At 40.0% G+C, this 14,616-nt stretch overlaps 1 protein-coding gene across 4 annotated transcripts in view; it reads right to left on the reverse strand.

Annotated features, from left to right (window-relative positions):
- Positions 1-11,200, reverse strand: part of LOC131223669 (uncharacterized) — a 69,695-nt gene extending 58,495 nt beyond the window's left edge. For all 4 annotated transcript variants that reach the window (XM_058219126.1, XM_058219124.1, XM_058219125.1 and 1 more), the window contains exons 1-2: positions 11,008-11,200; positions 410-497 (exon numbers count right to left, since the gene is read on the reverse strand). In XM_058219126.1, the coding sequence (XP_058075109.1) occupies positions 410-497; positions 11,008-11,096 (177 nt within the window). In that variant the 5' untranslated portion in view covers positions 11,097-11,200. The remainder of the gene's footprint in view (positions 1-409; positions 498-11,007) is intronic.
- Positions 11,201-14,616: the final 3,416 nt, after the last annotated feature.

The raw sequence follows: 14,616 nt of genomic DNA on the forward strand, positions 1-14,616 counted from the left end.
TCAACATTTTAGACTAATTTTGGGGTGGATGGGCCATGCCTACCAAAATGCAAATGGGAAAAGAATGGTGGTTCTTGTCCTGTTCCAATTGTAGTCTTACCTGTTCTTATCACACTTGCATCTTGAAGCAGAAAGAAAGAAACAGAAAAGAGAGCCTCTAATGCAGTTTCTATTTCTAAAGCCACAGTTACTTCGGTTTCATCCAAAAAAAAAAAAAAACAACAACTTTGAATGAATCCCAATTTATGGGTACATCAAATGTCCCTAAGCTATCAAGCAAACAAAAATTGATGAACGATGCAAACTAACACATACTGGTGAACAAAATCAGCACAATAGTAGAATGGAAGAAAGGTTCAGTGAAGAAGCTACACCAACATATCCTGGTCAGAAGTTCTAAATGTATTACCACAAGATTTAGGTGGATTACACTACACCCAGCTGGAATTGGAGAAGCCACAAATCCATTGTTATTGATACCTTTCACAGCATCATATCTGCAGATAGACAGAGTCCGTGAGCAAGCACCATGTAGCATCACATCAAAACACCAAGCAAACTAGTGCTCTCATTTCTTTCAGAAGATACAATGCAAACATGTCATTATTCTATGTATAGTGCATTAACTATACCTAAAAAGCTTATGCAAGGGGGGGAAAAAAAAACCTTTTATCAATGAAACAAGCCAAAATTCTTTAAGCTTGTTATCACAAGGTCCAAGGCTTATGAATCCCAACCGCACAGTGGCCTCGCATCCTTGGTAGGCTAAGCAGTTTTTATTTTCAAATTACCCTTTTTATCAATGGAACAAACCAGAATTCTTGAAGTCAGTTCATTATCACAAGGTCGAAGACTTATGAATCCCAACCATACAGTGGTCTTGTCTCCTTGGTAGGCTTAGCAGTTTTTATCTCCAAATATCCTCTCTTTTTTCTTTTTCTTTGGCCGCACTCTTGTCATTCTTTGAAATGTGGGTTGGAGTTGCTCGCTAGAGGGAAGACAAGGATAGGTGCCATTGTTCATTTTTCTCTTTTATCAAAGGGTAGTTACACCCATCTAATATAAGAAAGCTAGGGAACATTCGGGCATGGACTGCCTATGTGGCGGACCTCTCTTTGCCTTACCATTTTTCTCACTTTTCTAAAAAAATTTAGTTTTTTTTTTTTTTTTTGGTTACACACGGACCCACCACACACCCACGCACGCAATAGTGGGATTTCACCACCTATGGGTTTCGAACCCAAGACCTCATGTTGAAACTCCTCGAAGTCTACCACTTTTAGTTCGAAATGACCAAAAAAGTTAGAATAACCCCTTGAGATGAGTAAATACCTTCCTTTGATCCAGGGGACCACACAAATAAAGGTGTTCTAAGTATATGGGCACACGTGCAAACATCATCCACATGTGAGATTGGTGACCACCAGAGTGGCTCTGCATGATTTTGAGCCAGTGCATTGTAAGAGTGGTTTCCACCTATAAATGGCCCTATGTCCTACACAAGTTCTATGTTTTAGCATGTGTACAAAATGATCCCTTCAATTAACATGAAGGGATAATTTTAGCATTCCTCTTTCACAAAAGTGTTTGTTTCCAATATCATCATTGGTCACGGTACATACTCGGTGGGTTTAACTGTTGAATGACTTGGATCTTGGATAAAAATTCTGCACATGTTGATATCTTTATGCATGTGCATGTGCATGTGCACAAAAACTGGATCCTTACTGGTATCCCCAAAAAAATTGGGCATGATTCCCAATATCTCTCCATCTTTTTTCCCTGAAAAGTTGTCTCCATTCGGGATACCAAGACTTATGCTATCATGTTTCCTTTGTGGTCAATAAAGAACAATTGTATTAATAAGAATTTGATTACGAGGCTAGGATAACTGCGCCACAGCTATGTCTGAATATCTCCAATGTAATAAAACCAAAAAGCCAAGGCCAAAATTCATGAGCTCATAAGCAATGACATTTGCCTCCATCAAAATATCCATTGTTGCAAGCTAGTAACAAATCGATAATATCCTCAGAAATGTATTTGTGCCCCATGACATATCACCTAACTTTGGAGCTGATATAGACAATGTTGAGAGAGGTGTATTGGGGTAGGAATATTGGACGATTTGGCTTCCATGAACACGGCATGGCTCATTTCCACAGTGCAATTAGCAGAGAAAATAGAATCAAGCCAATGGCTGGCATTTTACATAGAAGGCGATTTATCAAGGAGGAACCAACTAGATAATCCTGAGATATGAAATGTTTTTTATTAGGTTAGTATCTACCATAGGAATGGAGGTATTTACATAAGATACATCAGTCAAAAAAATTCCGTTAGGTATCAACTTCCGTAGCCTAAGGAGCACATAGCTATGATGGTGCAACAAGTGATCAATTGCCTCCAAAGTTTGGGTTTATAAAGACTACGAAACGCATCTCAGCGATGGTACAAGAGACAATATCAGGCCCCAACAACATGTCCTGCTTACACTAGAAAGGTGGTGTTAGCAGCAATTAGAAAAACATGGGCTCCAGGGGAGCCCATCTTTATGCTGATGCAAGAGAAGATGCCTGATGGCCTTCATGAGCTGCATTTTGGAAACACAAAAGAAAATGTTTTGCATATAGAAATGTGGCCCAACCCCAATGACATGGGTTATTTCGACTAAAAAGTTCGTCGTTCAGAGCAATAGTAGAATCAGGCTATCAGCAAACATCATGCTAGAAGAGTAGTTCTGGGAGCAACGGACGTAGGGTGAATAGGGATTTATAGGGAGAAGACAATTTAGAAGAAAGAATTGGAGAAGGAAGATCACACACCACATAAGTATCATTTCCATTGGCCAATTAATCATTAGTAATTCCATCCACAAAATTTCAATGACATGTCCAAAAGGCAATACAACAATTACAATGTTTTGAGTATGGCAGATCCTACAGAGAGATGTAGCCATGGCAGTCACAAAGAGTATTGTATCTTTTTCTCTTTGAATATTGTAATATGTAGTCATGTGGAGTACCAGATGCGATCTCTTCGATACCAACTAGGGATGGGGCATGTGCAATCCATGTGTTGAGAGAGTAGGTGAGAGAGGAGGGGGAGAGAGCGAAGGAGGGAAAGGGTGAGGCCACATGCAAGTGAGATAAAGAGAAAAGCGATCAACTATGGACAACCCATCCCAACTTTACCAAATCTGTGGCCCGCTCTAGCACTAGATCTCCATTTTTTTGCGTTGACATGCACGAGTCAGCGAAACAGATGCATGGAGTGAATTCTACACAGGCGTCATAGTGGGCCCCGTGGAGCCTTTGTCACACCACACGGGCTCCTTAACGCTACATCTTCCATGCGGGCCACATGCAAGAGAAGAAGCGGGTGCAGGCTACTCCGAAGGAGTTGAAAAGACCAAAATGCCCTCAGGTTGAAGGACTACATGAGCAAGAAAGTGAAGGTTCGTTCCTCACCCAGACTATTGTGAGGGGTAGAATTGCCCAAACACTGCACAAGTTATACATAATAGTATAGATATAAATTGTGTTAGTCATTTGACTAATACACAGTATTTGCACTAATTCCTTCTCTCCCTCTTCCCTAACCCCTCCAATCTCCCTAGTAACCTTATATTTGTAACTTAATAAATCAACTTGCTGGCAGAGTTACTTTGTCCATACTTCCTACACTAATTGGCGTCAACCATAGTGGGGCCCACTGTTGACATCAATAAGTTGTGTCAGATGGCCCCTTGAAGAAAGAAATCAGTGTTGTAGATGATGCTTTCGAAGATTTTTTGAGATTTTTTCCAAGATTATGTGGCAAGTATTAGAGGATGTTTTTTATATCTAGAGGAAAAGATACAATTCTCCACATGACCGCAATGACTATATCTTTTTGCTAGTGGATATGTCAGTTGGGCAAAATCATAGACTTCAATTAGAGAATATAGACTTGTTACCAGCTGTTGGGATGTATAAACATTTGGTTGAGAAGCTCATCCATTTTACTGCTATTAGAATAGACATCGCCTATGTTGTTAGTGTTGTCAGTTAATTTACGCATGCTCCTCGTTCTGATCATTTAGAAGCTGTTTATCGTACACCATGATCCTTGAAAATCCCTAGTTGAGGCCTTCTATATTTGACTAGGCATGGTCACATATATATTTCACCAGGCATGGTCACGTATAGATCAGTGGTCAACAATGGGCGATTCTACACTAGTTAGTGGTGTTCTAGTTGTGTGGAAGAGTAAGAAACCATAAGATGCTACTTGTTCTAGTGTTAAGGCTGGCTCATGGAGTTTGTGAGCTCCTCTAGTTGAAGACCTTGTCGACAGAGTTTGGGATCCTTGTTGCTCTTCTGAGGTGCTTCACTTTGATGGCTTGGTTGTAATTCGTCTCTTCCAGCTCGGACTTCGGTGTATCATGAACATACCAAAAACATCAAAGTCGACTACCATTTTCTTCGTAAAAAAGAATTTTTTTTTTTGGAAAGGCTAAAAGATTATTTCAAAGGAGGTAAACATGTCTTATTAGAATCAAGAGATCAGCCTACTGATCGTTTTTTACTGAACTCGTCACTAACTCCAGCCAAACTTGCCACAAACTAGGCATGATTGATAATGATGCCCCAGCTTGAGGGCTGGCATAGAAACATATCTAGTCATTGTAATCATGAGGTGCATTGTATCTTTTTCTCTCTATGAATATCATAACATGTAGTCATGCAGAGTATCATACGGCTTTGTTTTGTAATAATAAGAAGTTAGTCATTTGACATACAAAATGATGCAATCGAGCTACATCCCACGTGTGCATGTCATGCAGGCCCATTCAGGCCCACTGTAGGGGCCTTGGCCACTTAGACCCATATAGAGCCACTGTATGGCACAACAAAACGTAGGAACATAGCCCACTGTAGGTCCAACATGTGCTGATTTTTGGGCTGATTATTTTGCGGATTTGGATGACTAAATTAAGGATTATTTTTTGGAGATATAGGGGGCTGATTTAAAGATGTGACGTGGGTGTAATTGATATGATTGAAAATATGAGTTGGTTTTAAAGATATAATTACTTTCCACGTTTGCTTTTTATTAGGCTTTTACCATATTTAGGACAATTAGATTGGTTTGTAATAAATTGTAATTGATTCTCTTAGTTAGGTGGATTTCAATTAAAGATTCATTTAGGATTTATAAAAGGGGGGTGGTGGTGTAGGAGTTGGTCATTCAAATATTTTTCTAAGTGTGAGTTTTTTTTTTAAAGCTTTTGTCAGAGAAGAAGGTTGATATCAATAAAGTTCTTTGCTCTCTACTCCATTGTTCTTGTGGGTATACTTTTTTAAGTTTTTGCAATTTGGGTATTGAGATCTCATTGACTCGATAATCGGGTTGCACCATTTTGGTCTCAGAGAGGGTTGTCCTTGGGGATTCTTTGACTCTACATCATCCTTTAATGGCTTCGAAGGAGGTTACACAAGAAGAATGTGTACAAGTAACCTAATTGATCTGTACACTCACAGAGCAAGTAGATCAACTCATGCATGCGGTAAGCAACCTCACTAATAAAGTGGAGGAGCTCTAGCGTAGAGGGAATTCGGAGACCGAAGTTGGAGCACGTGGACACGTAGGAGGTCCCAACCAGTAACGGGCAGCCCTATTTTATGAAGAAACCAATGATCAAATCCTTCAATTGTTGGGACATGACAGAGAGCCCAGAATTAAGGTAGAAATTCCAGAATTCCATGGCCAGTTGCATGTTGACAACTTCATTGATTGGCTAAGGTGGAAAAGGTGTTTGAGTACAAGGAAGTCCGATGTAGGACATGCCACATATGCATTCTTAGTACGACTAGACCAAAAGAAACCCGAATGAAAGTGGAAGTAGTCTGTTAGAACTAGACCCAATCCTATATAGGGCATGACAAAACTGGGTCCCAAGCATGTCTGGTTCGAAGAGATTCATTCCGGATATGGAGAAATTATCGTTTGAAGTGTTGACTGTAAACATCTGTAACTTTTTATCCGGGCATCGTCACAAAACACATGAGCTATCGATCCTTGTGTAACAATGCTTCCAAGGTCAATCAACCTGCTATGCGAGCCAAATTCATCCATTTCACCAGAAAGCGCAATTGTTCAACACTACGATCTTAGGAAATTTTTACATTTTTTAGAAATTTCCAATCTTATCGTACCTATTTCCTTGCAATTTTAGGATTTCTACCTTTTTAGAAGTTGCTCATAATTAGGCCGAGAATATTCTGGTAAGATTTATTTGGCAAATTAGGCTTTGGGAGAGGGTTAACTATTTTAGGTAACTTTCCAATTAGGGTTAGAATTTTGTTATTTTGGATAACTTTCAAATTAGGGTTTTGGGTCGTATATACAAGTGATGAATCGAAAAGTTTTTTATTATTATTCAATAAAATACCTGAATTCTCTCTTCTTTTCTTAAAGACTCAAGAACTCTCCTTATGGATTCAAGGTTTCAATTGCTTGAGGAAGACAGTGATCTTCTTCTCATTGTTTCACGTCCTTCCCTGTGTCAGTTAGTATCAGAGCGAGGTTTTTCCTCGGTTTGATGGCATCTAACAAGGGTTCAAGCAACAACCACATGGATGGTGCTCGAAGAAATAATCATATGATAGCGGTGGCGGCCTTCGAAGCTTTCCAGCAGGAAAATCTGTGAGCCACGCAAGGACTGTAGGCGGCGATCGACCATTTGATGGGAGCTTTAGGATGGACTCGTGTTCATAATGATGAGAAACATGAGATCGACAATGGAGCTCACAATCATCATGTTTGTGGAGCGACACCAGAGATGAATTGCAGCTACCACTTTGATCGTAAGGAAGTTGTTATATACGCCGACGGAGGAGATAGATTCGCAGATCTTTCAAACAAAGTGCATTGTGAACCAAAAGATCTGTGATATGATCATAGATGGCAAGAGCAATGAAAATATCGTGTAAAAGAATATGGTGGAAAAGCTGCAACTGAAGATAGAAAAACGCCCCTCTTTGTACATGATTAGATGGATCAAGAAGGTCAACGAAACAAACATAATTGAATGTTGTCGTAATCCCTTCTTCATTTGTAAATATTATAAGGATGAAGTAGTGTTTGACGTGGTTGACATGGAAGCTTGGCACATGCTACTTGGTCAACCATAGCAGTACGATGTTGATGCCATTCATAGAAGCCGGGATAATTTATTTGTTTTTTTTTTTAAAGATTGTAGAAAGATATCCTCGCCCCTATGAGAACGGAGAAATAACCCAAGACTTATAAAGTGGAGGGCCAATCTCTCTTAATCATACGGGATTTCGTAAAAAAATAAAAATAAATAAATAAATAAAATAAAATAAAATCTGAAGAGACGGGAGAGATCAATGCATTAATTGTAAAGGAAAAAGAAGTACAACCCACAAACATTCCAGAGAAGATGAAACCAATGTTGCAAGAGTTTAAGAAGATTAAGCCCACGAGTTGTCCCCCATGTGTATTATCTAGCACCACATTGATTTTGTCTGAGGGACAAGTTTGCCCAATTGCCCACATTATCGGATGAGTTTGAAAGAATGCGAGATCTTGCAGGGACAAGTGGAGGAACTAATCCATATTATTACAAGTTGGTTTGCCTATAATAGTTTTGTGAACCACACTATGGGACTCTTCTTTCAAAATTGTGACTGGTATGCGACCTTAACAACTTATAAATTTAGTCCCACTTCCTATTGGGACTTGATCGAGCCAGGACACCTAGGCTTTTGCACAACATATTAAAGAGATAGATGAAGAAGTAAAAGGTGAGACCAACCTTAGTAATGAAAATTACAAGAGGCATACAGATATTGGATGGTGTTTTAAACAATTTTAAGAAAGGGATATGGTTATGGCATTGTTTTAAACAAGTTCAAGCTCCTACACCACACCCTACTCTATAAAGGCATGTCCTTATTGTATTTTGAAGAAGCTAAGTGATAACACATACCTGATCAAGCTTCCACCTAAAATGACGATCAACTGCATTCTCGATGTGGAAGACTATATAGTTTTTCTTGAGCATTATGAAGACGAGAGCACGGGAGAACGACCTATCTGGATAATCGAGGTACTGCGCTAGTTCAAAGAAATCATTGAGGATGTGTTGGATGATCAAATAGTTTCGCACGCCACGGAGGGTATCAAAAGTTTCTCATCAAGTAGAGGGGTCAACCAAGATATGACAGCTCGTGGATCTCAACAAATGATTTCAAGCACAGCAACCTAGAGCTTTATGAGGTGTACATTGTCGGTTGCCACTAACATGGCGGAGTTGAGTTTTTCCAAGCCGGAGGGAATTGATGCAATTGCACCACATCCCACACGTGCACTAGAAAAGGCCCAATTTCCTTTTTAGCTTGTTTCTAATTTCCTTTCTTTCATATTTCTATGTTAGATAAAATATCTCTATGATAAGAAATGAGTAGTATTAGATTTAAGTTTAACGTTTTTCTTATTTTAGAGATCTTAGTTAACAAGGAATTCTATTTAGATTCCTTAGATTATGCTAGAAATTTTCTCGAGGAAACGTTGTAAACACTCATTATAAATAAGGCATAGGCCTAATGCGGTAAGGGCCCGTTTGGATGCTTGTAACTTTTCTAAAATGTAACAAAGTTACAGGTGACTTTGTTACAATTAGTATTTGGGGGAGGAAAGTCACAGGTAACTTTCTCTCAACCTGTGACTTTCTTACAAGAGAAAGAGGCGAAAATAATACTGGCACTTGAGTTGTTTTTCAAGTTACCTGTATCAAAGATAAAGGTAACGGTTGGAAATTTTGAAATGAAAATTTTTGGAAAGAATCGCAACTTCCCTCTCCAATGTCTCCATCTCCCTCTCTCAGCCTCTGTTCCCCTCTCTCAGTCTCCTTCCTCTCCCAGTCTCCTTCTCCCTCTCCGATCCAGCTTCAACAGGGTTAGAAAACCCCTTTCTTTCTTTCCTTTTTTTTTTGGTTTTCCTTTCCTTTCTTTCTTTTTGTCTTTATTTCTTTTATTTTTTCCGTCGAGGTTGACGGAGGCAGTTTGGCTAGAGGCGTAGGTAATGTCCAATGGTCTATGGGGTCCACCATCTTGTATTTTTTTTATCCACGCCATCCATTCATTATTTTGGATCGTTTTAGGGCTTGATTCCAAAAATGAGGCATATCTAAATCTCAAGTGGACCACACCACACAAAATAGTAATGATTGAAAGTCCACCATTAAAAAACTCCTTAGGCCACTGTAATGTTTGTTTCACTCCTTGGGCTGATGACTTAAAATGATTTAGAATAATGGATAGATGGTGTGGATAAAACAAATACATCATAGTGGGGCCCAAATCTGTTTTACATCATAGTGGGACCACACCACATGAAACAGTAGTGACATAATGTATAGAATTTATATCAATGCCATTCCATTGTTCATTTTGTATAAGCGGGGCTTGTTGGTCAGTGCAACTTGTCCCCAAGTAGGTCCCAAATCTATTTTAACATATGGTTTTTTAAACACTCCCAATTTCTATTTGCATTGAGATTCCTGCACGTCCTCAGGTGTTTTGAAATTGAGTGCCCACTGCATTATTAACATATCCAGTTTCAAACAGTATCAAGTTCCATTTGCATCTGGATTCTTGCTTGTTGTCAAATGGTGAGAAATTGAAGGTACATCGAAGTGTTAAGATATCTAGTTTTAAACAGTCCCTCGATATTGGTCCATTTTAATAATGTCCCACTTTGAGATTTTAACTGCTAATGCAGAATTTGGTAGAACCAGCTTCCTATGCTTGTGATTTCTCTTTAACCTATCCTTGCCAACAAGAGTCACTCCTGTGAGAAATTTTTGCCTGGATATCTTACTTCAAGTTTTTTTTCCTACATTACAAGCATTTCGAAAATGCGAGCCCACTTTTATGGGCCACTTGTTGATTTGTTTAGTCTAAGAATCAACCAAACTATTCATTTACATGGGCTTAATAAAATGGAATAATTTTATCCAATCTTTTTTGCATGTAAATCTGATTTTTCAACGATTACCTATTTCAAGATCTACTTAGTGTGAATATGCAACTTATTACCTGCAATAAAGCTACAAGCTATCCAAACACAAAAAGTAAGTTACCTGTAAGTAAGTTACAACTTATATCCAAACAGGATTACCTGTAAGTAAGTTACATGTAACCTTCTTACAACTTAAAAAAGTTACAGGCATCCAAACAGGCCCTAAGACATAGTTGAATGATATTTTCTTTAAGCAAGTTTTCTTGTTTCTCTATGCTAGTGTGTTGAGAGGGGAGTGGTGATCTCTAGGATAAAACTAGAGGATCGTTGAACTTGCTTATGTGATTTGAACTTTTAACGCATGCCGAACTTCATGCAATTAGTTTCTTCCTTGGTCTAGTTACATCACACAATATTTGCCTCTCTGAATCCATCCATGGAAAAAACCAAAGAATTTTGATGCATACTAAAAATAAAATAAAATAAAAAAATAATAAAAAAAGAAATTTAAAAAAAATGAGAATTCTAAGATCTACAAAGAAATAGCTAAAGAATCACATACACAATAACCATGAATCAAAGACATCCGCCTGGTATAAAGAACATAAAACTTCTAGACCAATTCCACTACAAATACATCCGTGTAGGACCCACCAGGGTGTTTATATGGCATCCAACCTATCCAGCAGGATTAGCCCACCATGAAAATGTAACACCTAAGAAATCAGGACTATCCAATCATCAGGTGGACCACACCATAGAAAACCTCCAAATTCACGTGGCTTGGAGATTGGATCGACCTGATTTTTTAGGGGCGTCCCAATTTCATGGTGGGGCTACCCTGCTGGACGGTTGAATGATGCCACCACACACACACCACGGTGGGCCCCACACACAGGTAGTTGTAAATGCGGTTCCTCTGCAAGAACCTGCCTCTGAATATCAAAGTAAAATAAAATGAGATAGGGTAAATACCTAGAAGCGGTGGAAAGGTGAGACCGAACGTCGAAGGGTTCGGCGCTTGAAAATAAGATTAAAGACGCGAGAAGAAAACACAGAATCATGATTGTAGTTCCCTTGATTTAAGAGAAGATGAGAGGAAGAACATCAAAAAAACATCGGTCTGAGAAATGGGGAGTCGATTCGCGGGAGGAGGAATGGAAGAGGCAGTTAGGAAAAGGAAACGGATTCGACGGTGACCTTTCCAGCTAGTAATGTGTCGGTCCTGGTTAGTGCTCTTGCCTATGAATTTTATCCACGCCGTCCATCCATTTTTCCAGCTCATTTCAGTACACGAGCCCAAAAATTAGGCAGATCTATATCTCAAGTGGACCACACGACAGGAAACAGTGGTGATTGAACGCTCACCATTAAAAGCTTCCTCAGCCCACCGTAATGTTTATTTTCCATCCAACTCGTTGATTAGGTAACAAAGACCTGGATGAAAGGAAATCACAAATATCAGCTTGATATAAAAAGTTTATGGCCCACAGGAAGATTTTAATGATGGGCTTTTAATAACCATTTTTCCTATGGTGTGGTCCATCTGAGATTTGGGTCCTTTCATTTTTTGCTAAATATCCTAAAATAATATTTCAAAATGGATGGACGGTATGGATAAAATACATCATTGTAGACCCACAGCCCCGACGAGTACCGAACTACGTACTGTACGTGTCACTACTACTGCACCGTACCTGCCGGGGAAACGAATATACGTGTATGAAATCCACTCCGTCCATCAGCTAAACTAACTCTTCAGCCACCGTTAAGAACCGCACTAGCGTACTCCGCGGTAGTACTCTCTAGGACACTCTTGCTAACCGAGAGCCAAGTAGGTGAATCTTCCATACATCAGGTAAGCTGCCACTATGGAATCCAAAAGTGATGATGATCCGGTGGGCCACATCTAGGGGTGTACACGAACCGAGCTAGCTCGGTTAGCTCGCTTGACTCGGCTTGAAAAAGCTCGATTTGACTTGGTTCAAAGCTGAGTTCAAGCCAAGTCGAGCTGATTTTTTGAGCTCAAAAATGAGTTCGAGCACGCCCCAGCTCGACTCGACTCGGATTGAATCCAGCTCGAATCGAACTCGAAACGAACCAGTTCGGTGACTCGGTTACTTTGCCATTAATGTTGCTCACCAAGTGTTTGATAAAATGACTCAACAAAGTGTTCGAGTCGAGTACATGGGTTGGGCTGCATCTGATGGAATGTTGTGTTCGAGTCGAGTACCTGAGTTGGGATGCACATCATCTGAGAATGGTTTCTACAATGGTGGCCCACCTGTGATGATGGTGAGTGTGGATCAATCAAGCTATTCAGATTCTTCAAACTCTGAAATCTCTATATATACCTGTTGTAATCTCATATATACGTGGAATCTCTATATATACCTGCTGTAATCTCATTTTCTGCAATGAAATGATAGTGGAGAAGTTGAGTATTGTTGTTTTTTGTCGTGTTCAAGAGCTCTGTTGTAACAACTCTGTCTTTTGCATTGTTTAGAAGGTGTAGTCTAGGTATTTTGAAGGTGCAATGTAGGTGTTTGAGGAAATGCCTCAATGGCAAACACGGCTTGATCTTGGCTCGAACTTGGCCCGAGCTGCTGATCGAACCGAGCTAAGCTGGCCAGTCAGGCTTGAGGACCGAGCCGAGCTGAGTTCGAGCTGAGGTCAGCCAGTGGTTAAGCCAAGTCAAGCTGAGGCCAGCTTGACTCGGTTCGACTCGATGTACACCCCTAATGGTGGGGTGTTCAGGCGAGAAATTGACCACTGTAAATGCCACCTTTTACCCAGCGTCTTTCAAAACGCTCCCAAACTTTACTTTCCCAAAGTAAACCACTCCGTACGGACACACTATTTGCAGACAAAAATACCCTTGCATTCACTGCCTATGGCTACGGATTATAACCGTAGCCATAGGTATTTAGCCACCATGAATGCAAGAGTATTTTCGTCTGCAAATAGTGTGTCCGTACAGAATGGTTTACTTTGGGAAAGTAAATTTTGGGAGCATTTTGAAAAGACACCGGGTAAAAGGTGGCGTTTACAGTGGTCAATTTCTCGTGTTCAGGCGATCACACATGCATTGTTTGCCTGAATAGCCTCTTTACTAGGGCTGAAAGTCCAGCGAGTACAACGTGACCGACCCGTGACTGACTCGACATTGGGTCGGGTTTGGACAGGATGTATCGGGCTTTGTTGAGCTTGAGCTATATAAGTACCAACCCAATAAAAGCTTGGGTTGAGGTCTGGGGTTGCCTGACCCAACCCAAACCCGATTAATATATAAGTTATAAATTATAATTGAGTGCGAATTGTCTTTGATGAAGGCATAAGAAATTCTAGTGCCACTGGGTCTCGTTGGTCCACACCATTTCTAATGACTCAAGCTAATAAGATATGCTAGATTTCTCTCCCAAATAGATTGCATGTTACATAACACAACTTTTAAAGGAGTAGTCCTATATTTTAGATTGTTTGTTTAGAAGAAACGATGTTCTTTATAATAAATAACTACATATATAATTAATAATCATAGGTACAAAAAATAAGACGTGCATTGAAATATAATAGACTAATGTAATAATGAAAATATTAGCACATATCCACCCGACCAACTCGACCGAGCCTGCATGGGTTGGGGTTGGTTTGAGAATTCCCAACCCGAGGTTGGGTTGGGTTGAGTTAGGGTTGAGGTATAGGAACCTTGGGTTGGGCTAGGGTTGAGCTCCAACCCGACCCAACCCGGTTGACTTTCAGCCCTACTCTTTACCAAGGGAGGGTGGCTATGGACCTGGTAGTCCACCGGACCCAGCTCTGAGCCGGGCTTGGACCTATACCTTGGCCATGTTGGGCTTGGGCCTCATATGCAATGCCCGATCAAGTCAAGCTTCAGCTCAAGCCATTTTAGCTCGACTCAACCTTAGCCCAACCCGGCCTGATCTGGCTTTACATGTTTCAATGATTATTGGTTTGTCGGAACTAGAAGTAAAAATTGTGGTGAATAGGCACATTGTAAAAATTCCTTTTGAAGAATGAGCTAAGGGCCCTAATACTACCACTCGAATCTGAAACCTACATGCTAGTGTTTACGATTTCGATGAGCAACCCATTTCAACACAGAGATTCAAGTAAGTGACCTGAATTGTTGAAAAGAGAAGTGAAATGCGCCCTTTCCACCCATGCAAGTGCCTGGGGCATGCTATGTGAGATTCAAGTTTATGAGATTAGCAATATAGGCAAAGACAGATATGCACAAAACAAAACTAAGTATGCAAAAAGAATGGAAATGCATAATATAGTATTGGAGGGTTTAGGAAACTCCACCTTGGAATGAACCATGATTCTGTGAAGGTCTTTAATTTGATGATTTGTGGGAGGAGAACTCTTACTATTTGTTTTCTTTTTGGTGGCTCCAATGGTTTTAAATATAGTTGTGCTAAGGAGCTCCAACATTGGTGTCCTTAATGGCTAGAAAGTGGATGCATCGAGTTATTGTTAGATGTCTTTAATTTATCTGTAATTGAGTTTGTCAAGGGTATCGACAGACCACTCGTGTCACGCCCCAAACCTGGAAATTGG

The sequence above is a fragment of the Magnolia sinica genome, chromosome 13 (assembly GCF_029962835.1).
Source record: "Magnolia sinica isolate HGM2019 chromosome 13, MsV1, whole genome shotgun sequence".
Taxonomy (NCBI): Eukaryota; Viridiplantae; Streptophyta; class Magnoliopsida; order Magnoliales; family Magnoliaceae; genus Magnolia; species Magnolia sinica.